The sequence below is a fragment of the Oncorhynchus masou genome, chromosome 1, assembly GCF_036934945.1.
Source record: "Oncorhynchus masou masou isolate Uvic2021 chromosome 1, UVic_Omas_1.1, whole genome shotgun sequence".
Taxonomy (NCBI): domain Eukaryota; kingdom Metazoa; phylum Chordata; class Actinopteri; order Salmoniformes; family Salmonidae; genus Oncorhynchus; species Oncorhynchus masou.
The window spans coordinates 56285580-56312392 of record NC_088212.1 but is presented as its reverse complement, the minus strand read 5'-3'; the positions used below and the strand labels follow the sequence as shown (position 1 = coordinate 56312392).

General features: G+C 46.9%; 1 protein-coding gene across 3 annotated transcripts in view; it reads left to right on the top strand.

The window, feature by feature from the left end:
• Nucleotides 1-26813, top strand: part of LOC135546497 (neuron navigator 2-like) — a 132477-nt gene that overhangs the window by 10380 nt on the left and 95284 nt on the right. For 2 of the 3 annotated variants that reach the window (XM_064974998.1, XM_064974971.1), the window contains exons 2-3: nt 18756-18873; nt 21775-21827. The exons of the other annotated variant lie outside the window; for it this stretch is intronic. In XM_064974998.1, coding sequence (XP_064831070.1) covers nt 18756-18873; nt 21775-21827 — 171 coding nt within the window. The remainder of the gene's footprint in view (nt 1-18755; nt 18874-21774; nt 21828-26813) is intronic. 3 annotated transcript variants of the gene reach the window in all.

Here is a 26813-nt window from a genome sequence, read left to right as displayed (position 1 = left end):
TGAAGAATCAACAACAAGTGGGACACAATCATGAAGTGGAACGACATTTATTGGATATTTCAAACTTTTTTAACAAATCCAAAACTGAAAAATTGGGCGTGCAAAATTATTCAGCCCCTTTACTTTCAGTGCAGCAAACTCTCTCCAGAAGTTCAGTGAGGATCTCTGAATGATCCAATGTTGACCTAAATGACTAATGATGATAAATACAATTATATCTTTATGTTTGAAGCCTGAAATGTGGCAAAAGGTCGCAAAGTTCAAGGGGGCCGAATACCTTCGCAAGGCACTGTATGTTGCTCACGAGGTTAAGCAGCCGAGGCGGCAGTTAACCTGGCAGTTAAATAAAGGTTAAAAACAACAATAATAATGTCAGCTGCAGACAGACAGACAGAGCATGAGAAAATGACTTTTGATCAGTCGTGGAAATGAAAATGCTGAAAACATGTCGGCTCACTATTTACAAAGAAGATAGAGAAAAGGCTATAGTGCTACTTAGCAAAAATGTAAATCCCAAATAGTATATAGTAGGTACCAAGGTAAGATCCAAGTGCAGACCGTGTGACAAGGTAACAAGGTTTATTGTAACAGGGGCAGGCAAACGACAGGTCAAGGCAGGCAGGGGTCGATAATCCAGAGTAGGGGCCAAGGTACAGGACGCCAGGCAGGGTCAGGGACAGGGACAAGCAAGGGTAAAAAAAAAAGCAGGAGGACAAGAAAAAGAGAAACTGGAAAAAGCAGGAGCTGAGACACAAAACGCTGGAAGGCTGAAACAAACAAGATGAACTGGCAACAGACAGGCAGAAAACACCGGTATAAATGCACGGGGGATAATGAGGAAGATGGGTGACACCTGGAGGGGGTGGAGACAATCACAAAGACAGGTGAAACAGATCAGGGCCTGACAGTATATATAATACATTTTTGGAGTCCAAGTATCAATATAATATTGTCCAAAATAATATTGGGATATGTAACTATCAGTTCTTTTCCCCGTCACAACTTTTTCCCCCGTTCTTCTCTCTGTGATTTTCATGTCCGAGCTAAAAGAGAAGAGGTTTGTCTGGCTTCATCCCCCACCGACACACAGTGAAGCTCGCGTACAGCGAACACGCGCCGGACTAGTTTGAATCGTTTGACTAATGTGTGCACAGCAGGTGTCTACAATGTGTGAGGACCACAGAACACAGGCATTGCTCGCTCAGTGGCGGGCTGTCCACTGTGGAATCTTATCAGACCAGAAATGGGTATAATATTAGAGGGGGGGGGGGTCTTTTTTGTTGTTGTCTGCTCCTATATGGACGTGTGTCCTTGTCTTTTAGTGTTTGTTCCACATTGAAAGTCTCTGACGGGAGCCTATACTGGCGGCACGCCTCTTTGCCCCTCCCACTGAGCGAAGGCTAGATGGCTCTCCCATGAATCCATCGGTCCAGGGTGCCACCGCCCTGCCTCCGTCTCGAATTCAGACACAGACGTCACACGCTGCCAATGCATCATTTCATTCTCTGTTTCAGGATAAGGATCTTGCCCCCCCCCCCCCACACACATAGAACTAGCAGGTTCTTTCTATAAAGAAGAGCCGCAGTGAATCAATACAGAGATGTATACGTGGATAATAAATGATTCATTGGCATGGACCTGTTTCTATCGTTCTCAAAGCGACACAAGGGAACGGCCTCTATCTGCTTTGATATCAGATTTCATTCTGTTTTGTTTGGGTAGAGTTAGTATTCTAGCCTGGTTGCCGGTCTGTTTCGGCTCTCTTGACAACTCGTTATGGGATTGCCATGCCAAACATGACGATGTGGGCAAAAGCACACACAAAGAAAGCACAAACAGGTCTGGGACCAGGCTTTTAGTATCCATCTGTGACAGAATATCGAGCCTAACAGTCACAAACAACACACACTTTGTTTATTGGTAATGTTGTATGAGTCAACACACTATTTTATGGGTAGCGTTTTGGCAAGGCTATATAAAACAGTCTGACTGCTGTTGTAGCTGTTGTCATACTCGTCACAGCTAATGCAGCATCACATTATATCAATATTAACAAATACAATATACTGTATGTAGAATGCCCACAATATACCCAGAAATATAGTGATATATTTCCAGGTATATTTGTATTTCCTGTACCTGTGCTAGAATCAGATAGAGAAGGATCAGACCGTGATGTCATACATCTCAAGATTGTCCAGGAAGCACAAAGGATCATCCTCACCTATGATGTCGTATGTGGACGTGCTGTCTATGTGAACCGAATGAAATGATTGGACCAGCTGACTCCCATGTGCACTTTATGACATAATGTCAATTTGATCCTTCCTGATCTAATTCCAGTTCCTGTGTCTCCCCCCGGTCTTTCTGTGTGAGGTCACAGCCCCTCCTCTCCCTGTCCAGCGGATAACCATATTCATTAGGTCTGCCCATCTGTTTCTACTGGGCCAACGTCCATTCAGAGACCTCCCTTAGGTGCCCTTCTCTCCTTCTCTCCTCTTTCGCTCCTTCTCTCTTGTGTCACAAAGAGCACGTCAGTCAGACAAACGGGGCCATTGTACGTGGTCACTCCTGGGACCACGGTTAGGCTACCACAATCAAACACCATCTTCATCTATTCCGGGTCTAAAAGGCGTGGTGGCGCCGATAGGGAGCGCGGGTTCATGAGGTTGAAGTCACGGGTGGTGATGACGTCACGTGACCTCCGGAGGGTAAAGTGTAAAGTCGCCGTCAAATGGGATGGTGGTAGGACTGAATGACCGCTGAAGGCTGACCAAAGAGATCCACGTTTACCACAGAAATCATGACCAGAGCAACGAGAGGTTTCTGGTTTGTCCACTTTCTGAATGATTCAGTTCATTCTGAACGATCTGATTGGTGTGTGATTGATCTACCCATCTGATCCTTTCCTTTCCCTACCTCAATATGAACTGGGATGTGGATGAGTCCTCCCGAAGCTGCGTGATTATAGGAGCTCTGCCCTTCTCTGCTGTGTTAAACATTCAGCATTCAGCACTCGCTGCCTCAGGGAAGGCTGTTTTAAAGGCTCTGATTTCTACCTGCGTGGAATCGCAATGACGCTCAACTGGACGTCGTTGGATTGCGTGTGTGTGTGTGTGTGTGTGTGTGTGTGTGTGTGTGTGTGTGTGTGTGTGTGTGTGTGTGTGTGTGTGTGTGTCTGTGTGTGTGTGTCTGTGTCTGTGTCTGTGTCTGTGTGTGTGTGTGTGTGTGTGTGTGTCTGTGTGTGTGTGTCTGTGTCTGTGTGTGTGTGTCTGTGTGTGTGTGTCTGTGTCTGTGTCTGTGTCTGTGTCTGTGTGTGTGTGTGTGTGTGTGTGTGTGTGTGTGTGTGTGTGTGTGTGTGTCTGTGTCTGTGTGTGTGTGTGTGTCTGTGTGTGTGTGTCTGTGTCTGTGTCTGTGTGTGTGTGTGTGTGTGTGTGTGTGTGTGTGTGTGTGTGTGTGTGTGTGTGTGTGTGTGTGTGTGTGTGCAGGTGACTCATTCCCTGAGATGCTTTTAATTGCAGAGCTTTAGATCCCCACTTAGGCTTTAGTACTCATCAGGGGAGTCTCAGGGATTGCCTGTTTGGGAATAGCGAGAACACACACAGACACACCGACACTCACACACGCGCACACACCAAAAGCTAACAGAAACAACCCAGCGCAACCACTTAGTGCCAAACACCCTTTTGTTTACCTCTAACAGTGACACATTGACTATGTTTCAGTGTTGCTATGTAGGACCTTGTTGTCTCCAGGAATTAACTTGATGTTTATATATTTAAACACACACACACACACACATACAGCAGGTGAAATCTGACCAGCCTGCTCACTGCAGCACATTTAGATGTTCTTTCATTAGCAGGGTTACAGCTGGTACCCATAGCAACCAGGCCCAGATGGTATTCGGTGATTCGGAGTGTTGGAAGTTCTGCCTGACTGCGCCATAATGTGAACTAAACTGTGTTATAATCATACATCACATTACTATGGTAATGCAACACTAGCTTCCCTCTTAGGTCTGTGAGTTAATGGAGCACAGTCTACAGAGGGTGAGAGAGCGAGAGAGAGAGAGAGAGAGAGAGAGAGAGAGAGAGAGAGAGAGAGAGAGAGAGAGAGAGAGAGAGAGAGAGAGAGAGAGAGAGAATTTGAGAGATGGTGAGAGTCTTATAATGCACTGAATTGATAGTGGTCTATTGTTTCTCTCTCCCATTTTTCCTCTCCATATTTGTTTTGAGGGGGTTATTAATATCAGTCCCCCCCCCTCCCCCCACACACACACACACCCCTCACCCCATAACAGCCAGCAGCAGGACCACCCCAACCCCCCACTCCCCACCTAGCCCTCGAGACCCAGGCTGCGGGGGTCCCCCAAAACAAAGCCCCCTTCCGCAATGGGGCTCCGACCCATTGTCCAGGGGACACTGAGATGAATCTCCCCTCACAGGGTTCTGATAACAAAGCACCGCCTGCGATTCTCAGCCCCACCACTTAATGGACTTGTTTATAGCTGTTAAACACGTGTCCTAAATGGCCACATCTTCTCTGCCTCTAAGGCCACAGTGCATAGTCATTCAATTCACAGATGCTTATAGGGCTAATATGAAATGGATGTGTTATAAGCTGAATTGACAGACTAGTAGTGAGCTGGAATTGTGTGTGTTGTGCTGCAGGCTGGCTGGATTTTTCACTATGTAACTAGTGCATCGGTGTGGGAGAGTACAGTCGAATTCAATGAATTTGTAAAGTACTAGACTGAGTGCAAGTATGAGAGAGGAATCGGGTAGGTGGGCTTGCGGTACACTGTATTGAAACACCATTTGGGAGCATGAGTTCAGTAGCTGCGTTGGTTCCAAGGTCTTCGGGGCTCTTTAATGTCTTCAGCGCTGTGGTAGTGTTGTCGATGCAACAAATAGCTACAGGCATGTGTTCGAAATGTGCAGAGTCCTGGCAATGATCATGTCTCCCGTACTGCGCTTCGTCTTGGGCGATTCTTAAAGTTCAAATTCGGCTTGTAATTTGTGGTTCGTGGCGGGGTGTGTGTGTCTGCAGCAGTAAGCTGTGGGTGAATGGTGATCAGAGACTGGACTGTTCCATGTTTGGTTCTGGAAAATAAAACCTTCCCTCTCTTTTTTTAAAGAAAGGAGGAGGACTGGTTAAATACAGAATAAATAGAAAACAGAGAGGGGTAGTTAGGAGGCCCGTGTGGTTTGTCCTCTAACCTACCCTCCTTTACCCGCTCTTCACCCCTTCTAGTATTATCATGCACCAGCATGATACTTTTTGTGTGTGTGTGGGGGTGTGTGTGTGTGTGTGTGTGGGGGGGGGGTCACAGAGGGTATAAGGTTAAGAGGTCTCTCTTCTCTTCTCTCCTTTCTCTTCCCTTTCTCCTCCCCGTATGACGAGTGGTCCGTTTGAAAAGCAATAGCACAGTGCCCAGCGTTGCCGAGGGCGTCCACGTGGGAGGTGGAAGAGGAAGGGGGTTCCCCTCCATTGGTCCTCCCCCCTTGGTCCTCCCTCCGTGTGTGTGTTTGGTTTGGCTGGCCCTCATACAGAGCAGTGGCATAACGGTAGAGGTGGTGGAGCTCCTCTTGACTGAAGCATTCGTTTCCCTCCTCCTTCTGCGGACCCAGAGGGGGTGGAGAGAAAGGAAGGAAGGGGTAGGCTGTGAGCACCGGCCCCAGGCACAGTGAGACCTGCTGGGCTAGAGATGGGTGCAGGAGCAGGCTCTTTTATCTGGATGTATAGTGGATTTTCTGGATCTACTGCTTTGCGTATTTCTCTGGAACTTTCTCAGATCTCTCGCTCCCTCTAACTTTTTTGGGGGGCCTTTTTCTTTCTTTCTTTCTTTCTTTCTTTCTTTCTTTCTTTCTTTCTTTCTTTCTTTCTTTCTTTCTTTCTTTCTTTCTTTCTTTCCTTCTTTCTTTCTTTCTTTCTTTCTTTCTTTATTTCTTTCTGTCTTTCTTTCTTTCCTCAAAACCCTCTCACTTTTGATCTCTCTCTCTCTCCACCTCTCTACTCTACTCGACCTATCTATCCTCTCTTTCTGTGGATCTCTTCTTGGTTAGTTGGCCTCCTCGGTCCCCAGTCCTGTTTCTTCCTCTGGCTCTGATGGATTCTGTCTGGGCCTGGCTAGCCGTTGGTCCTCCCACTCCTACCTAATACAGGTGTGTGTGTGTGAGAGGGGGGGAAGAGGAGGATAAGGAAGAGAGAGGAGGAAGATGAATGTGCTGCTGTGTCGCTGGGAGCAGAACAACGTCACCATGAAGCTGGTAAATATGTCCAGGTTGTCCCAGTGGTCAGTCTGGGCGGGCTTCTTTTTGAGGTTTTAAGGTGGCAAAAGTAGTTATGAACAGGTATTGTGTCCGAAGGAGATCTCCTTCTGAGGATTGTATTTTTGACCGCATTTGCCAGAGATACTGTTCCCTGCATTGTATGCATGCTCTTGTTGCCTCAATTCCCGAAAGAAGAACACTTCGATTGTATTTCAAAGCTCAAAAAAAAAAAGGGCCCTGCGACTGCTGTAAAAGAAAGAAGACTGTTGAACGACGCTCCTCTCTTTTCCTTCCTCTTGATTGCAGTCGTTCCACACCCCCAGAACAGCTCTGCTCTGTCCCTCCGACGTCGATCTTGTGTTCGTTTGTGGTTGGAAGACACGTGTCTCTTCACCAGCCCTCAGCGTTCATTGTGGCGTCCGAGTGCACCAGCCCGTCTGTGTCTGTCCGGGGGAAAGTGCTGAAGCCACGTGTGTTTCCCCCCCCCCTCGCCGAGTGTTGGTGCGCTGTAGCGACGCTTCGACGTCGGTACGGAAAGTCCAGACAGGCTTGGTGAGGTATTAGCCACCAGGGGTTGAAGAGTGTTTGAGAGCGAGACTCTGAGAGAGCATGTGTGTTTTTGTTTTCTTCTGAATTATTCGTGGAAATAGACAGGCAGAGTGACAACAGAGAGGCGGGCAAGTAGACAGACAGAGTGACAACACAGAGGCAGGCGGGCGGGCAAGTAGACAGACAGAGTGACAACAGAGAGGCGGGCGGGAGGGAGGGCGGGCAAGTAGACAGACAGAGTGACAACAGAGAGGCGGGCGGGAGGGAGGGCGGGCAAGTAGACAGACAGAGTGACAACAGAGAGGCAGGCGGGAGGGCGGGCAAGTAGACAGACAGAGTGACAACAGAGAGGCGGGCGGGAGGGCGGGCGGGCAAGTAGACAGACAGAGTGACAACAGAGAGGCGGGCGGGAGGGCGGGCGGGCAAGTAGACAGACAGAGTGACAACAGAGAGGCGGGCGGGAGGGAGGGGCGGGCAGACAGAGTGAGACAGACAGAGTGACAACAGAGAGGAGGCAGGCGGGAGGGCGGGCAAGTAGACAGACAGAGTGACAACAGAGAGGCAGGCGGGAGGGCGGGCAAGTAGACAGACAGAGTGACAACACAGAGGTGGGCGGGCAAGTAGACAGATAGAGTGACAACAGAGAGGCGGGCGGGAGGGCGGGCGGGCAATTAGACAGACAGGCACGTAGCCAGATGGGCGGACGGACATATACGGACAGGCAGGATGGTTCTGCGTTACCTCTCTGTGTTTGACGTCATACGGTGCTGACTGTGTTAATAATAATAGTCAACGGGATCTGGGGCCCGCTGATGAGACACGGTATCGGTCAGGTGCAGAGAAGTCCTGTGGTGTGAGCTGATGGAAAATAGATCTTCATATTCAGGGAATTACGTGATACCTTATGCCGCGTCGAAGGAAAGCGGAATTACATTTGCTGTTGCGAGTGACACGCGGACTCTTCCCAGGTTAACAGGCTTGAAAGGAAGAGCAGAATCTCTCTTCCCTCCCTTTCTCCCGTGTTTGTCTTCCCCTCGGTACTCATCCCCCGGTTATTATCTCAACTCTCATGAGTGACTAGTCAGACGGACGGACACAGTCAGCAAGTCAGTCAGTCATAGGTGGAGCAGGCAGTTTATTGCTGGTCTGGGGAGGAGAGATGATAAACCTGTTTAATTATGGACCACTGCCTTCACGCAGAGTGGCTGACAGAAGACCCACAGAGTGCAGGGGTCAGGCCTGTGTGTTTCTCTCTCTCTCTCTCTCTCTCTCTCTCTCTCTCTTTCTCTCTCTCTCTCTCTCTCTCTCTGAGTTTGTGTGTGTGTGTGTGTGTGTGTGTGCGTGTGTGTGTGTGCACAATGTTCTTTCTTTTTATGATGTGTAGTCAGTGTCCACCACCTACTTCATCCTAATAAAGGACTCTTGATTATTTACTGATATGACCTTTTCTGAACAAATTATGGACATATGGAACATGCAACATCAATCACAATCGAATATTCACACCAGCACACGAGCAGTCCAACGGTGTCTCATTGACATTCTGGGGATGAGAGAGAAGGAAGGGGGGCGGGGCGAAGGATAGAAGGAGGGAGGACACGTATAGGGATGAAGGGAAGCTTTTCGCTTTCTCAAGGATGTTGTAGAAGAGATTTTGAGAAGTGTGTGTGTGTGTGCGTACGCGTGAGAGAAAGCGAGGGAGGCAAGATGGACAGCACAAGGGAGACGGGTGTGAGTGTGTGCGCGAGTGTGTGCACACTCTTACGGGCAGGCATCTCTCGCTGTGTGTGTAGTGTGTGTAGTGTGTAAGTGTGTGATAAAGTGCACGCTAATTAGCCGTGTATTGTTTGTGCTGCTCAGACCAGACCGCTGCCTGTATTGGTTTGAGTGGAGGAGGAGGAGGAGGAGGAGGGGAGGGGCTCGTGTGTTTAAGATGGCGCTCTGTGCCAAAGAGGGAGGGGTCACACTGTCATTAGCCGCTAACACACTGTGCCTCGACAGCCACGCTGCTGCCACCAAGTCCGCACAATAGCGACAGGTGTAGCCTAAACGCATGCGCTCGCACGCACAGTCACACACGCGCAAGCGCTCGCACGCACAGTCACACACACGCAAGCGCTCGCACGCACAGTCACACACACACACAAGCGCTCGCACGCACAGTCACACACACGCTCGCACGCACCCCATATTTTCTGTCGGTCTTTCCACGTCACACCTAGGCCCATATGTTTACCATCCGGGTAGAGAGTACAGTAAACCACTGCGCTACAGAGACCGAGAGATCTAGATCTCTGCCCTGGTCTGTGGGGGGGGGGGGGGTTGAACAGCTGTGCTTATAGATAGACCTCCCCATCTGCCTATTTTATAAGCTGTATACATTCTCTCTCTCTCCCCCTCCTTTTATTGTGTTCATTACCCATGTATTCCTATGATGAGCTGTGACAGGTGTTGAGGGGTCACTGTAGTCCAGCAGCAGTTAAATAGCCAGCACCCACTCTCTCCCCCTCCAACAAATTGTTGGCATATCATGCAGAGGATGAATATTGATTTCCCATAAGCCATCTGTTTGTGAAGGTATTCACTCATTGGCTGAAACCAATCAGAGGACTGGGTTCAGGGTCTGGCCTGTCACTCAAATATATATATTTTTTGTACTTTCTAGTGAGGGTGTGTTTCTGTTTTGGGGTGGAGGTGACATCATCCAAATAGGACCAAAGTGTGTGTGCGTGTCTGTGTGGGTGTGTAACAGGGGAAAAAAAACACTTCCACGGGCCACTCTGTGATAGTGGTAAGCAATTTACCCTAAACACTGCTGTTGCACCTCCTCCTTTCCTGGGTCCTCCCCTTCAGATCGGCATTGGGTAGCGTAGGATGGCCATCCATCATACTCCCATCAGCCATCTGGTGCCTACCCTGGCGTGGGCGGTAAGTGTTGCCACGTGTTATCGCCAGCTCCAGCCGTATGGATGCTGAGAGGACAGATTTGGTTTAAAGGTGAGGGGTGAGGTAGCATGTTAGGCTATGACTGGGAAGTGGAGGTGTGTGTGTGTACAGTACACTATACCGTTGATATGACCCTTGATATGACCCTACAATGTAGAAACACTCGTAACACACACACTCATGCTTTTCAGATTCACTGCCAAAGGCAACAAGTGATAGTTTAAAGGACAGCAAACTTTCTCCCTGTAAAGAAACAAAGACATCATATAGCTTGGAGCTGATAGATGGGAAATATGGAGTCATGGAGTCATGACTTTGCCCTTTTGTCCCACTGTCTCCGGGTTCTCCAATGTTCTCCAGACCTCACCTGAACAAGTGTGTGTGTGTGTGTGTGTGTGTGTGTGTGTGTGTGTGTGTGTGTGTGTGTGTGTGTGTGTGCGTGCGTGCGTGCGTGCGTGTTTGTGTGTGTGTGTGTGTGTGTTATTTATGGACAGTGCCAGGTGTGGAGGGTGTAAGAGGACAGCTAATGGGCTGTTACGAGGCATTTGCCTGTTACTCTGTTACCTCTGACATGGCCATTCATCTTGTTTACACTGTCCGCCTGGGGGCCGCCTGGGGAAGGGGACTATTGAGCTGGGATGGGAGGGTTATGAGTCAGGGCGTTGGGAAGAGGGGAGGGCGGGGGTTAGAGATAGAAGGCGGCATTGGAGAGAAGAGTTGACTCAGTGATTGAGTGAGGGATTCAGAAAGAGAAAGAGAAAGAGAGAGAGAGAGAGTTGAAAAGGAGAGGGAGTTTGAGACAGGGACTTAGAGCACGTCGGAAGGAGAGCAGAGACGGTGCGCGACAGAGTGGAGAGAGGTATAAAATGGGAAGTTTGTAAACAGTGGAGAGAGGTATAAAATGGGAAGTTTGTAAACATAGTGGGTAGTGGAGAGAGGGAGATAGAGAGAGAGAGAGATAGAGAGAGAGGGAGAGAGAGAGAGAGAGAGAGAGGGAGAGAGAGAGAGAGAGAGAGAGAGAGAGGCATGAGAAGGAAAGAAGAGAGTCGTCAGACGGAGTTTTCTGGACAAACAGCCTCTACCCCCACCTGAGGGGCCTGGATGGCAGTGTGTGGGGGACACTCACCCAGCCACTTCTCCTATGGGCACTTTAAAACGGTAAGGGCCTCGGAAGGGGCTTGCTGAGAGGTGGTTACGAAAAGGGAGAAAGAGAGACGGTGAATGTAGAAACGAGAAAAACATGAACAATAGATCATGCTTTAGAAGTGGGAAAAGTGGAAAAAGGAGGGAGGAAGAAGGGATGAATGGAACAGGGAAGATGAGAGGAACAAGGGGAAAGAGAAGAGAGAGACCAAGCACTGATGGTAACATCCTAGTGTGCGAGAGAGGAACGATAAAGAGAGGGAAAGGAAAAGAGAGCGGAATGGAGGTATAGAAAGTGAAGAAGAGGGGTCAACCCAAAATAGCTGGTCTGGGGTTGAGCCAGGTCTCTCTGAGCCCTTATAGAGGAAGTTGTGTGTATTTATGGGGGCAGGCAGGTAGAATGCTGTGTGTACAGTAATACAATAATACAGCAGAATAACAATATTCAAATGTATGTGTGGAGCCTCCTGAGTGGCGCAGCGGTCTAAGGCAGTGCTTGAGGCGTCACGACAGACCTGGGTTTGATCCCAGGCTGTGTCGCAGCCGGCCCCGACCGGGAGACCCATGAGGCGGCGCAGAAATGGCCCAGCGTCGTCCGGGTTAGGGGAGGGTTTGGCCGGCCGGGATGTCCTTGTCCCATCGCTCTCTAGCGACTCCTTGTGGCGGGTCGGGCGCATGCACGCTGGCTTCGGTCGTCCAGCTGGACGGTGTTTCCTCTGACACATTGGCGCGTCTGAGTTCCGGGTTAAGTGAGCAGTGTGTCAAGAAGCAGTGCGCCTGGTCAGGGTTGTGTTTCGGAGGACACATGGCTCTCGTCCTTTGCCTCTCCTGAGTCTGTACAGGAGTTGCAGCGATGGGACAAGACTGTAACTACCAATTGGGGAGAAAAAGGGGTGTATGTATGTGCGTGTGTTAGCATATGTTTGCGAATGATGTGTGTGTGTGTCTCTTCATAGTCTGCGATGTTCCATTATGTGTAGTTTTATCCGTTTCTTAAATCTGATTTTACTGCTTGACTGAGTTACATGATGTGGAATAGAGTTCCATGTAGTCATGGCTCTATATAAACTCTGCACAAAAATAACCTTTCCCTTTTCAGGACACTGTCTTTCAAAGATAATTGGTCAAAATCCAAATAACTTCACAGATCTTCATTGTAAAGGGTTTAAACACTGTTTCCCATGTTTGTTCAATGAACCATAAACAATTAATGAACATCACCTGTGGACCTGTCGTTAAGACACTAACAGCTGACAGACGGTAGGCAATTAAGGTCACAGTTATGAAAACTTAGGACACGAAAGATGCCTTTCTACTGACTGAAAAATGCTCAGGGTCCCTGCTCCTCTGCCTGAACGTGCCTTAGGCATGCTGCAAGGAGGCATGAGCCTAAGGTAGCCTAGTGGTTAGAGCGTTGGGGCCAGTAACTGAATGACAGTGAGAGGACTGAGTTTCTTTTTATTTGCTGAGTTTATTACTGCGTTTCCCGTAGTTTTTGTCTGGACTTAAAGACACTGTGACGAGACCTCTGACGGCATGTCTTGCGGGCTGTGTATGAGTGTCTGAGCTGTGTGTGTGTGTATGAGTGTCTGAGCTGTGTGTGTGTATGTATGAGTGTCTGAGCTGTGTGTGTGTATGTATGAGTGTCTGAGCTGTGTGTGTGTATGTATGAGTGTCTGAGCTGTGTGTGTGTATGTATGAGTGTCTGAGCTGTGTGTGTGTATGTATGAGTGTCTGAGCTGTGTGTGTGTATGTATGAGTGTCTGAGCTGTGTGTGTGTATGTATGAGTGTCTGAGCTGTGTGTGTGTATGTATGAGTGTCTGAGCTGTGTGTGTGTGTGTATGTATGAGTGTCTGAGCTGTGTGTGTGTGTGTATGTATGAGTGTCTGAGCTGTGTGTGTGTGTATGTATGAGTGTCTGAGCTGTGTGTGTGTATGTATGAGTGTCTGAGCTGTGTGTGTGTATGTATGAGTGTCTGAGCTGTGTGTGTGTATGTATGAGTGTCTGAGCTGTGTGTGTGTATGTATGAGTGTCTGAGCTGTGTGTGTGTATGTATGAGTGTCTGAGCTGTGTGTGTGTATGTATGAGTGTCTGAGCTGTGTGTATGTATGAGTGTCTGAGCTGTGTGTGTGTGTGTATGTATGAGTGTCTGAGCTGTGTGTGTGTATGTATGAGTGTCTGAGCTGTGTGTGTGTATGTATGAGTGTCTGAGCTGTGTGTGTGTATGTATGAGTGTCTGAGCTGTGTGTGTGTGTATGTATGAGTGTCTGAGCTGTGTGTGTGTATGTATGAGTGTCTGAGCTGTGTGTGTGTATGTATGAGTGTCTGAGCTGTGTCTGTGTATGTATGAGTGTCTGAGCTGTGTGTGTGTATGTATGAGTGTCTGAGCTGTGTGTGTGTATGTATGAGTGTCTGAGCTGTGTGTGTGTATGTATGAGTGTCTGAGCTGTGTGTGTGTGTATGTATGAGTGTCTGAGCTGTGTGTGTGTATGTATGAGTGTCTGAGCTGTGTGTGTGTGTGTATGTATGAGTGTCTGAGCTGTGTGTGTGTGTGTGTGTATGTATGAGTGTCTGAGCTGTGTGTGTGTATGTATGAGTGTCTGAACTGTGTGTGTGTATGTATGAGTGTCTGAGCTGTGTGTGTGTATGTATGAGTGTCTGAGCTGTGTGTGTGTATGTATGAGTGTCTGAGCTGTGTGTGTGTATGTATGAGTGTCTGAGCTGTGTGTGTGTATGTATGAGTGTCTGAGCTGTGTGTGTGTGTGTATGTATGAGTGTCTGAGCTGTGTGTGTGTATGTATGAGTGTCTGAGCTGTGTGTGTGTATGTATGAGTGTCTGAGCTGTGTGTGTGTGTATGTATGAGTGTCTGAGCTGTGTGTGTGTATGTATGAGTGTCTGAGCTGTGTGTGTGTGTGTATGAGTGTCTGAGCTGTGTGTGTGTGTATGTATGAGTGTCTGAGCTGTGTGTGTGTATGTATGAGTGTCTGAGCTGTGTGTGTGTATATGTATGTATGAGTGTCTGAGCTGTGTGTGTGTATGTATGGGTGTCTGAGCTGTGTGTGTGTATGTATGAGTGTCTGAGCTGTGTGTGTGTATGTATGAGTGTCTGAGCTGTGTGTGTGTATGTGTATGTATGAGTGTCTGAGCTGTGTGTGTGTATGTATGAGGGTCTGAGCTGTGTGTGTGTATGTATGAGTGTCTGAGCTGTGTGTGTGTGTATGTATGAGTGTCTGAGCTGTGCGCTCGTCGCTTAAACAGAAAGCTCGGTGATTTCAACATGTCAATACCTCTCACGAAGACAAGCAGTAATGCGGTCAATTTGGGACGAGGTTGAGAGGAAAAAGTGTGCATGAATGCCTACACACCACGGAGACTCGTGGATGTCACAGGCTCAATTGAGCGGACTCGGGGGCGCTGTGCTTGCAGTCATCTATTGTTGAATTTATCGTGGATTTATTATGGATAAATGAATAAACAATATCCCCATTTTAAATAGAATTGTATCTAGGTAAACTTACACTGTTTTATAAGTGATTGACAATATGAGTTCATAAGAAGGGATTGTGTGACAGGACAAGGAGTAATCAAAAGTTAATGAACACCATTCCAACTGGTCATCTATTCAGTTGTTCTGTTATGCGCCTGAGAATGGAGACCCCACTTCAGGAGCGCGAAAGTAAATGAGTGAAATGCAGCCTACCATTTCACCTCCTCCAAAGTGTAATCACAGCAGAGTGTGGGTTTGGTATTTTCTGCGTCCATTGCTATGCCATTAGCAAATTGAACAGAGTTTGACTTCCAGGCACGCTCACTGTTTGTGGCATCTCATGAGTCCTGGGGGTTTTCTTAACCTGGTTCTCTTTCACTCCACCAGATTAGGACATAATGGTGTGTTAAGTGTTGTGCTGTTTTAGGCTTCATTGTGACTGCTTGGAGAACCCTAATGGTTGACAGGTTATTAGTGTATGTGGGTTGGAAAGCACATGTTGATTTTAGTGTGGGAACCATGATGCTGAATAGACTCAAAGTGCTGTTATTGCTCTTTGGTTGTACTGTGTGTTTGTGGCCAGGGCTGCTCTTTGGATGAGATCCCTGCGGTGTGCGTGTGTGTGTGTGTGTGTGTGTGTGTGTGTGTGTGTGTGTGTGTGTGTGTGTGTGTGTGTGTGTGTGTGTGTGTGTGTGTGTGTGTGTGTGTGTGTGTGTGTGTGTGTGTGTGTGTGTGTGTGTGTGTGTGTGTGTGTGTGGCATGCAAGTCAAAGGATGCATGGCAAACAAAGTGAAAGATGAAAGGATAAGTTAATGAAAAGTTGTGGCTCCTGTTTTTATTTTCAACCCCTTCTCTTTACACGTGCATGCCTGTACACACACACACACACACACACACACACACACACACACACACACACACACACACACACACACACACACACACACACACACACACCCCTGTTTAGCATTCCCCACTTTTCAATCAGTATGCAATGAGTAGCTGTGACATCTCTGAGAGTATGCCTTTGACATCAAAGCATCCACTCCAATCACCATCTCTTCTCTTCCTGAAAGTCCCTACCAACACAAGTAAAGGGCATGTCAGTGTGATGAGCTGCCTGTCTTCTCCCTCTCTCTCTACCTCCCCAGCCCATGACCCAGCGCTGTAGGGGAAGGCTTGTGTGCGTCATGCCCTCTGCGGGGCATCATATGCTGGATTGATGAGTCGGCAGGCCTGGGTGGTGTGTGGAGACTGGTTGTGAGGCGTGTTTGTGCGAAATGGCTAAGACATGCAGTGGGAGAGAGACAGTTGTGTGTGGCCTAAGGGCGTGTGTGTGGCCTAAGGGCGTGTGTGTGTGTGTGTGTGTGTGTGTGTGTGTGTGTGTGTGTGTGTGTGTGTGTGTGTGTGTGTGTGTGTGTGTGTGTGTGTGTGTGTGTGTGTGTGTGTGTGTGTGTGTGTGTGTGTGTGTGTGTGTGTGTTCATAGAACATTGTGTGACCCATTTTAAAGGAGACGTCACACTGTTGCTCATTCACACGTCTTTAACCCTTTCGAGACACACCGACACACACACACACACAGAAACAAACACACACAAGGGTCTTGTAAAGGGTACAGTGAGTGGTCAGAGACTGTGTATGAATCAGATCCCAGCCACTCAGTGTCATGTTGCATTCCCTTGAGGAGGGGAATGTCCCTCTTACCAATTTACAGCTCCCCCAAAAATAACCCCAACCCAGGGATGAGAGGGTGGGATTACTGGGAATTTTCGGGAATGATGCTGATGTGGGATGTCCCCCCTTGAAAGAATCATTGATTAACATGTAACAAACACAACACTGATGAAATAGGAAATCACCTCATCTCTTTTTCCCCTATTTGCCATTGTAGGTCCTTGTCTTCCCCGCTGACTTTATTTACAAACTCAACACTAAAATGGGTTATTCTACTATTACGAACACACATATTAGTTTAGGGGGTTGGGATGCTGTCAGTGCGGTTGGTGCCTATAGTTGGTGAAGTTAAGGAATAATCAGATATGTTCTGATTATCCCTGTGATGTGGAGAAGTCCCAGAGTGGCTGACAGCGCCGTCAGACACAGATCAAAGACATCTTCTGGTGTGTCAAGTGCTGTTTTAGGCTTCTTTGCTAACAGGGTAATAAGCCTAATAGTTGACAGGTTATTAGTGTAAGTGGGTTGGACAGCACGGGCCTTTTAATGTGTGGTGTTCTGGTTTTAGTGAGCAGGATTTCACCGGAACTTTTACACTATAGAGTCTTGAAAGTAGGATACTCTCCCTCTTCATTTTCCCTCCCTCTGTGTTTCCCTATTCTCAGCGCCCTGTACTGCTTCATATACCCTCGGGGTATGTTTTGATCCGAAGTCAGTGGTCCTATGGGTTGTTATTGTTCCTGTTCAATAAGTCATGACATCCGCTGTATCCTTTAACCTTTGGTGTCAATCGTCGATTGGTGTCAATAAATGAAAATACATTGTTTTGGTTGAAAATACGTTGTTTTTTTTCCAAACTTTGTGCTGACCGGGTTGATATTCCCCAGATACAGTATGTTACAGCATTTCATCCCCATAGAGAATAACACATATTACCAGCTTTACTTTCAAGTCAAGGGCCACTGGTCTAACATTGGACAATACCGATGGGGGAGGGGGGGGTCGTTCAACTAGGCCTATGTTTCTTCTCTAATAGCAATGACGAGCCTAGATGAGCTCCTGAGTATGGCTCTGGATAGGTTGAATCCACCATACTGCCCCTCCTCCCTTCAAACCTGCCCCCTCCCACCCTCAGGGGGTCTTCGACTGGTTCCTGTTCTGCTCCAATGATTGACAGCTTCTCATTTTACCTGCTTTTTAATTACACTCAAACCCCTCATTTCACCTGCTGCAGAAAACTGCTTCAAAGCACACCCACATTCCTTTTCTTACTGCAAAACCCCCCCCCAGCATTTTGAGAGAGTGTTATCTTTTGCTTAAAGGCTTGTTTAGCGCTGTCTGAGCCATGTTATAGCTGTGTGTGTGTGTGCGCATGTGTGTGTGTGTGCGTGCGTGCATGCGTGTGCGTGTGTGTGTGTGTATGTATGAGTGTGTGTGTGTGTGTGTGTGTGCGTGCGTGCGTGCGTGTGTGTATGAGTGTGTGAGAACGAGAGAGAGACAGAGAGAGAGAGGGGGAGAGGGAGGGAGAGAGAGAGAGAGAGAGAGAGAGAGAGAGAGAGAGAGAGAGGGGGGGGGGGGAGTGCATGTGGAGCTGACATAAAACAGTCCTTGAACCTTGCTCTTCGTGTGTATGTTTGAAATGAAGCGTTCAGAGCAGTGATTCATATGATGAGTAACACTGAATTGGCCCCAGGTCTATTTACCTTTACAAACACAGAGAACCGGGGTCATATTGTGTGTACATGTGCATGTGCGCGTGTGTGATGCATAAATCAGCTGTTTGAAATACTGAAGTGATGGCAGCAGAAGAACATTGCTCAGATTCATCGGGATGCCTCAGACAAAAAATGTCAGACTTAATTCGGTGTTTCCAGAATTGTATTTACAATTTGCCTTGAGATTTTGAACTTGTTTCTACAACGTTCCACGTGAAACACACTACTAAGAAACATTTTCTGAATCTATTTCAGTATTCCCTTCCCTACCAAATTGCTGTTATTTCTAATTAGGCATGACTGTGTCCTTACTTCAGTGCTTTTGTTTGGTACCAACATTTTCCATCTCAATTTGAGATGGTATCTCTCTCTCCGACCATTTGCGTCTTTCTCTCCCTCTGCTCTTGCTTGGGTTTTCTTTTTACCCAAATGCATCCCTCAACGGCCTTCAACCCGGGCGAGGCAAGCAGCCTTGGGGAGAGAGAGAGAGCAGGAGATAGAGAGCTGTCTGCAACAACCAATTACAAACGAAACTATTCAGACGCTTAATTCACCCCCCACACCCTCAACCCCTCCCTCGCACACTTTGAAGGGCCTTTTCTGTCCCCGAGTTCGCGATGTCAGCGCCTCATTGAGACCGTCTGCTGCCGCTGCTGCGCTATCCGAGCACAATGGTCCCAATTTCAATACCACGCGGATATATGCCAGCTCTGCGCCCCCAACGAAAGAAAAGGGGGTGCACGGGTCCTATTCAACCATGCTGTTATTCTTTTTTTTAAATTTGAGTCGTTAACGTGTTTAATTTGAGTAATTTGTCTTTTTTATTTATTTAAGTGTTATGGGATTTTAAACACTCGCACCGACTTCTAAAAAGCGGAGGCGCAAGAGTTGTGTTTCGCTTTTGATATTAGCGGTTCCCTGGGCGTCTAATAAACGGACGCTGATGTTTTGCGTCCTGAACAGATCTATACGGACTGGGCCAACCACTACCTAGCCAAGTCAGGACACAAGCGACTTATCAAGGACCTACAAACAGACGTCGCAGACGGAGTGCTGCTTGCGGAGATCATACAGGTTGTCGGTAAGGGCTACACTTTATTTGACGTCTCTTCTCTTGATGCCATGTTATTACTGTTTCTGCTAATGAGTTCAGTTGATGGACTAGACTTCTCATGCAGACACCGTGTTTATACATCTTTGAAGTTGTATCGCTATGTATACTAATGCCATAATGGTATATGCTACCGGTGATGAACTGTCCTCCTAAAAGTATTAATTTCAACAAAAAAATATTATTAACGTATTATCAAGAAGTTATTATTCTCCACCATTGAGTTAGGAAAATCGCTCAGTTTAACGCTGAAATATTTGACAGTGGAGCAGTCAAAGAGAAGTTTGACTGAGGGAAGTTTTGTAAGGTAATGTCATTATGCGCCCCCTCCCCTTAGTCTTGTAATTTCCCCACTTCACAAGCTGCCCTGTCATCTTTTAAAAAGGACAGAGGGGGGAGACAGTGCCCTGAGGTTACAGCACTGTCACATCAGCTGACCAATGACGTCACTCCTCTGCTTCCCAGAGTTCTATAGAACTGTATTGTATTTCTTTGTATACAAAACACTGCCTCAAATCGAAGAACATGTACAGAACATCATACAATACTAATGTAGAGCACACATAGAATTAGGAATAAGAATAATTTAGTACAGAACACGTCATAGTCCCATGTCATGGAACATTTGTGTAGACCAGCGTCTTCTTCGTAGTATTCAGACTAGCATCTGGAGTAGAGAACCAGGAAAACCTCATCATTATGAAAAATGAATTCCGCACATTCTCTCACTCACTTCTCTGAAAGTCAGAGTAGGCTAGCGGGTCTTTAGAGCGGAAGATGGATCTTTTGGGGATTTTCGTCACGTCAACGGCAGGATGGGTGGGTTTGGAGACACTGAGTCCTCTGTTCTCTTCCTCTTTGTCTTTCGATGCTCAGATAGAATCTCTGTAGTCACTGGACAGTGAGCATCATCAAGGATGCACGTTGTCGTAAGCATGCGTCTTTGATGACCTGTTATGACACAAACTGGGTTGTCTTCCGTCCCCTGATATAGTAGACCCCCCCCAGAGAGAGCACGATTTCTCACCATCAGCAGTCTATGTATCCCTAGGGGACAGTGTAGGGTTAGAAACAGTGGCACGTGCTATTGTAAACATGCACGCAAGCAAGCGCACACACACTGACATGCACAAGTTGGTGAGGTAAAGCAGAGGCGGTGTTCATTGCAAAGGTTGTCTACAGCTGACTCATTGACTAAGTCTGTCTGGCTATGTCGCTGTGCTGTTTTTGACACCCCCCCCCCCACACACACACACACAGCTGACTACTGCTATCCTGGTGTCATGCAACTGAGCTCTATCCCTCTTCCAATCCAAATATGAGTGTCCCATTCACCAGTTCATTCATAGTTTCAGCACAGATACTGGTGGGGTTTAGAGTAGTCATAATATATACAGAACAAAAATGTAAACGCAATGTGCAAAAACGTCTACGATTTGACTGAGTTACAGTTCATATGAGGAAATCAGTCAATTAAAATAAATTCATTAGGCCCTAATCTATGGATTTCACATGACTGGGAATACAGATATGCATCTGTTGGTCACAGATACCTTTAAAAAAAATGGGCCTCACAATGGGCCTCGGGATCTTGTCAAGGTATCTCTGTGCATTTAAATTGCCATCGATAAAATGCAATTGTGTTCGTTGTCCGTAGCTTATGCCTGCCCATACCATAACCCCACCGCCACAATGGTTGACATCAGCAAACCGCTCACCCACACAATGCCATACACGTGGTCTTCACTTGTGAGGCCGGTTGGACGTACTGCCAAATTATCTAAAACGACATATGAGGTGGCTTATGGTAGAGAAATGAACATTTAATTCTCTGGCAACAGCTCTGGTGGACATTCCTGTGACATTGTGTTGTGTGACAAAACTGCACATGTAGAGTAGCCGTTTACTGTACCCAGCACAAGGGGCACCTGTGTAATGATCAAGCTGTTTAATCCGCTTCTTGATACACTACACCTGTCAGGCGGACGCATTATCTTGGCAAAGCTAAACACATTTATTTGCACAACATTTGAGAGAAATAATCTCTGTGTGCTCATGTAAAATGTCTGGGCTATTTTATTTCAGCTCATGAAACATGGGACCATCACTTTACACATTGTGTTTATGTTTTGGTTCTGTGTACATTCCACAGGGTGTGTTTATGTGCACGCGTGTGTGTTTGTGAGAGTATTTATCCACCTGACACAAAGTTTGGACCCACTGGGAGAACCCTTTATTTTCCTGCAGTAGGTGGTAGTCGGGTTCCTGTGGTGGAGATGCCCAGTGGGCCCCACCAGGCTGTAGTGTTGAAAGAGGACAACCTTGTCTCAGCTGCTGTGGGCTGGGCCTCTAAAGGACAGGAGGGATCCACACACACCCCTTCTCCCAGCCAACTCTGCCTGGCCCCTAGTGGCCCCACGCACATTTGCTATAACTAGATTGGATTTCATCGTTCAGAAGAAAGAGGAGGCAGTGACCCCCCCCTACCCAGTCACAGGCCTGCTCTCCTCACTCACCCTCTCTGGCACTGAGTAGGAACATCCTGAAGTAAGAACCAGGGACACCACTAAGAACACCTTTTCTTCTCTCTCTCTCTCTCTCTCTCTCTCTCTCTCTCTCTCTCTCTCTCTCTCCTCTCTCTCTCTCTCTCTCTCTCTCCCCCCCCTCTCTCTCTCTCTCTCTCTCTCTCTCTCTCTCTCTCTCTCTCTCTCTCTCTCTCTCTCTCTCTCTCTCTCTCCCTCTCTCTCTCTCTCTCTCTCTCTCTCTCTCTCTCCCCCTCTCTCTCTCTCTCTCTCTCTCTCTCTCTCTCTCTCTCTCTCTCTCCCCCTCTCTCTCTCCCCCTCTCTCTCTCTCCCTCTCTCTCTCTCTCAGCCAATGAGAAGATTGAAGACATCAATGGCTGCCCTAAGAGTCGTTCTCAGATGGTGAGTGACCTTCATAGGGTTTCCTTCTATTGGTTTGTGTGTCTGGCAGTATAACGTTATAACCCTTGTGTGTGTGTGTGTGGGGGGTGGGGTTGTTTGCTTGTTTGTATGGGTGAGTGTGTGAAGTAAAAAGTTGCTTTTGATGTCTTGGTCCACCACGGTAGGGCGTCTGTGTTTGTTTGTTGACTCATATGTGCGCGTGTACTTGAGCGTGTATAAGCTGTGCGTACATACAGGGCCTTATTTAAGCAGGAAATTTGAATTTAGCTCTGTCTCAGAAGACATTGGTCCAATTGAATGGTTATGGCTATTACTCCTGTTATTTTTAAATGTGTGGCTTTGCGGTCAGTCTTTGTAAAAAGGTCTGGCCCATAGACAGGCCATTGGCTCTCACTTTGAAGCACCAGAGACTGAGGTTTGGTGTCTGGAAGAGAACCAAGCTCGCTTCATCACATTACTATTAAAAATAAAAACTCCACTTATGTTATCTAAGGGGACAACATCCAGACGGAGAATTCAAGTTACGATGACAATAAAATCGTTAGCAGGGCGATGTTGTAATGGCTGTGGCGACTGTATAAGGATTCCCTTTTGGAGAGGGCTTTGGCAAGCATACTCTTTTCCCAGGCTAAAAGGCTTAGTTCTACTGCATATTCCTTTCTGTGTCTATTGTGGTTTGTTGTGGCAGTTTAACATTAGAACACATGAGTGTGAGAGAGAGAGTGTATCTGTGTCTGTGTTTCTATACGCGTTTAGTAGGGGTGGGCATTTGAAAGAATGTCTAATTTTGAAAGGGCTGACCACAATTAGTCGACTGGTCGATTGATTGGTTGATAGGCTGTTGGTTGACCAAGATTTTATTTAGTCGAGCTGTAGCAAATATATATACAGTGCCTTCGGAAAGCATTCAGAGCCCATGACTTTTTCCACATTTTTTTTAATGTAAAAAAATAACATGTACCCCCTTTTTCTCCCCAATTTCATGGTATCCCTTTTGTTAGTAGTTACTATCTTGTCTCATCGCTACAACCCCCTTATGGGCTCGGGAGAGACGAAGGTCGAAAGCCATGCGTCCTCTGAAACACAACCCAACCAAGCTGCACTGCTTCTTAATACGGTGCTCATCCAACCCTGAAGCCAGCCGCACCAATGTGTCGGAGGAAACACCGTGCACCTGGTGACCTGGTCAGCGCGCACTGCACCCATCCCGCCACAGGAGTCACTAGTGCGTGATGAGACAAGGATTTCCCTACCGGCCAAACCCTCCCTAACCCGGACGACGCAAGGCCAATTGTGCGTCGCCTCATGGACCTCCCTCCCGGTCTCGGGTGGCTGCGACAGAGCCTGGGCTTGAACCCAGGGTCTCTGGTGGCACAGTGATGTAGTGCCTTAGACCACTGCGCCACCCGGGAGGCTCCTTTTTCCACATTTTGTTACGTCACAGCCTTATTCTAAAATGTATTAAATATTTTTTTTTCCCTCATCAAGCTACACACATGAACCTATAATGATAAAGAGAAAACAGGTTTTTAGAAATTTTTGCAAATGTATTAAAATTAAAAAAAGAAATATCTTATTTACATAAGTATTCAGACCCTTTGCTATGAGACTGGAAATTGAGCTCAGGTGCATCCTGTTTCCATTGATCATCCTTGAGATTGGAGATTGGGTTGATTAGAGTCCACCTGTGGTAAATTAATTTGATTGGACATGATTTGGAAAGGCACACACCTGTCCCACAGTTAACAGTGCATGTCAGCGCAAAAACCAAGCCATGAGGTCGAAGGAATTGTCCGTAGAGCTCCGAGACAGGATTGTGTTGAGGCACAGATCTGGGGAAGATCATTTTTGCAGCATTGAAGGTCCCCAAGAACACAGTGGCCTCCATCATTCTTAAATGGAAGATTTGGCCACCCGGCCAAACTGAGCAATGGAAGGTTCACCTTCCAACAAGACAATGACCATAAGCATACAGCCAAGACAATGCAGGAGTGGCTTCTGGACAAGTCTCTAAATGTCCTTGAGTGGCCCAGCCAGAGCCTGAGCTTGAACCCGATCGATTATCTCTGGAGAGACCGGAAAATAGCTGTGCAGCAACGCTCCCCATCCAACATCACAGAGCTTGAGAGGATCTGCAGAGAAGACGAATGCCAAGCTTCTAGCGACGTACCCAATAAGACTCGAGGCTATAATTGCTGCCAAAGGTGCTTCAACAAAGTACTGATTAAAGGGTCTGAATACTTATGTAAATGTGATATTTCAGTTCTGTTTTTGCTTTGTCATTATGGGGTATTTTGTGTAGATTGATGAGGATTTTTCTTTTTTTAGAATAAGGCTATAACGTAACAAAATTAGGAAAAAGTCAAGGCGTGAATACACTGTGTAAATGTGCCCATTTTAGGATCTGATAGTATTTCTGATTGGCATAAAAGCACCACCACTAATGAGCTGTGGAGCATCTCACAGTAATCCGTTGAGAATGTTCCTCAATGTATTTGAAACATCTTCCCAGCTCTCTCCCTTTCGATAACCAGTCACCGTGAAAGGGACAAATGTCACGCCCAGTGGAAACGTCATAAAATAGGCCTACCTGATTACTTCTAATCAGTGCTTGACTTGGACTGAAGTAGGTTCCGGTAGTCATTTTGGGTGCTGGTACTGTTTATATTTAGGTGCAGGAGCTCCACATTACTTTTGAGCTAATATTCTCTAAGTGGAACAGGAGCTCAAGTAGAAGAAAGATTGAGGTGCCGGTACTCAGCTCCGGTGAGCTCCTGCCCAAGTCAAGCAATGCTTCTTATCCCTTGCGCAAATAGCCAACAGCTGTGTCTGTCCTGAGCACCACTCTGAGGGCCCAGAATATTTTATACGACGTTGCACCGCAAGCTTCCGCATTGATACAATGTTTTAAGTTCGTTGCAGACAGTTCGTTGCATATCCAATGTGATTTATAGGATACGTTTTTTGTTTATTAAGATATTTTCTACCTGCAGGCTGCAATGTTTTTCTTTGTTGGTTTTACGTGGGCTATTTTTGACATAGTCGGTAATGGCATTAGATGTCACTTTTTAGGTTTGTACCATTTTCAGTTAGTTCTGGATAGAATTTTGATGAATCACATGACAATGATTTTGAGATACGAAGACGTTATTAGAAATGAAATGAAACTGTCCCACAAACATGTGTATATAAAAACCATAATTGGCACGCAGATTGGTAGAAATGGTCATGTAAATTGGCATTCCACATGAGAAAGGTTGCCGACTCCTCGTGGAGCCTATTACCGGCAACTTAAGCAGAGCAATGGCAGAATCTTGCGAAAGCCAACTGGAGCAGGAGGAGAATGGTTGGTTCAGGTTAAGGTTTATTTTTTTCTTCTGGTTATCTGGCTCCCCCTTGAGTCATTTGTGAGTTATTTCATCGAACAGTGAACTTAAAGCGTCAAACAAGCTCAATACATATCATTGATTTGATTAAAACACACAGAGTGTGTCGATACATCACAATCACATTTAAAAATGTTGGTCAATCAATTGACAACGATCGATTGACAACTTTTGGCTGGCTAAGATTTCATTTTGTCGGGACTGCCCTAAATTAATAGTACGCGCATCTTAGCTTGAAACCGGTGCTGAAGGCAAGCGTTTCCGGTATGCTATCTGTTGTTTCAGTTACTGGTTGTTCTGATACAAATCGGAACATATTTTCACTGCACTTGTCACGCTCCAAATAATAAACACATCTTGGAGTTAGACATTTTGTCAGTGCTTATACATTTTTTTTTTTTTTTTAATTTTACCTTTATTTAACCAGGCAAGTCAGTTAAGAACAAATTCTTATTTTCAATAACGGCCTGGGAACAGTGGGTTAACTGCCTGTTCAGGGGCAGAATGACAGATTTGTACCTTGGCAGCTCAGGGGTTTGAACTCGCAACCTTCCGGTTGCTAGTCCAATGCTCTAACCACTAGGCTACCCTGCCGCCCCATAGGCTACCCTGCCGCCCCATTTGACCTTACGTTTGCACATTTCGTATTCAATCATACTGCTTGTGATTTCAGTGTTTTTTGTTTTTACTGCAATGGGAAACTATCCGGTATCCCTCCTCTGAATGTGGAGGGTTGTAAATTGGGCCAGTGTGCCAGTTGTAGGCTAATTTAGGCTGCTCGCCAGACCCCCCCCCCCCACCACCACCAACACATACACACATGCTGTCATTGGGGTAGTGACATGCTGTCATTGGGGTAGTGGTGACACAGAGGTGCTAAAACCACACAGGACGCTCCCCCTACTGCAACCCCACTCACATATCCCCTGAAGTGCTTTGTCAGAGGCCTACTTCTTACTGTGGAGGGATACATTTGTGTTTCACACACACACACTGTTCTGTTGCTCGGGTACATGTATTGGTGTGTATTGTTTAATTGCTGTGCGTGTCGTGTTTCTGGGTCACAATGTTTTATTTCCAACGTCCTGTTTCGCCCTCAGTTTGGCTCGAGTTCCCGAGAGATCTGCTTCTCTCCTCTGCTGGGAACAAACGTTACTACTAGCACCATACAGGTCGAAACCAATTCAGACCCGTCTTCCCAAGTAGGCCTCTCTGACTGGGGGATGATGAAAACGAGGCCTTAGGAGGCTTCATAAGCCCACGGAGAACGTCAAATGGCGTTACCTCCTTTGCATCAAGGCATTGTCCGTTCTCAACTGCAACCCGTGTGTCTCACCTTCAGGTGCCACTCACGGCTGTAAGCCTGACCAGCCAGCGTTTGACCTAAGTGAAATGATGTTATATACGGCGTTAGGTTATCACGACTGACGCTCCTTCCATGTCCCCAACGGTTCAGTACTAAGGCCATGGTCGTTCATAGGTTATATGACTACTATATTCACGTAGTATATGATCATATAGGTTGTATTGATTGATAATGTGAGTCCCCAGAGATGAATAGGGGAAGCAGGATGCTGTCTGAAGTTAATGTGTAGTCAGG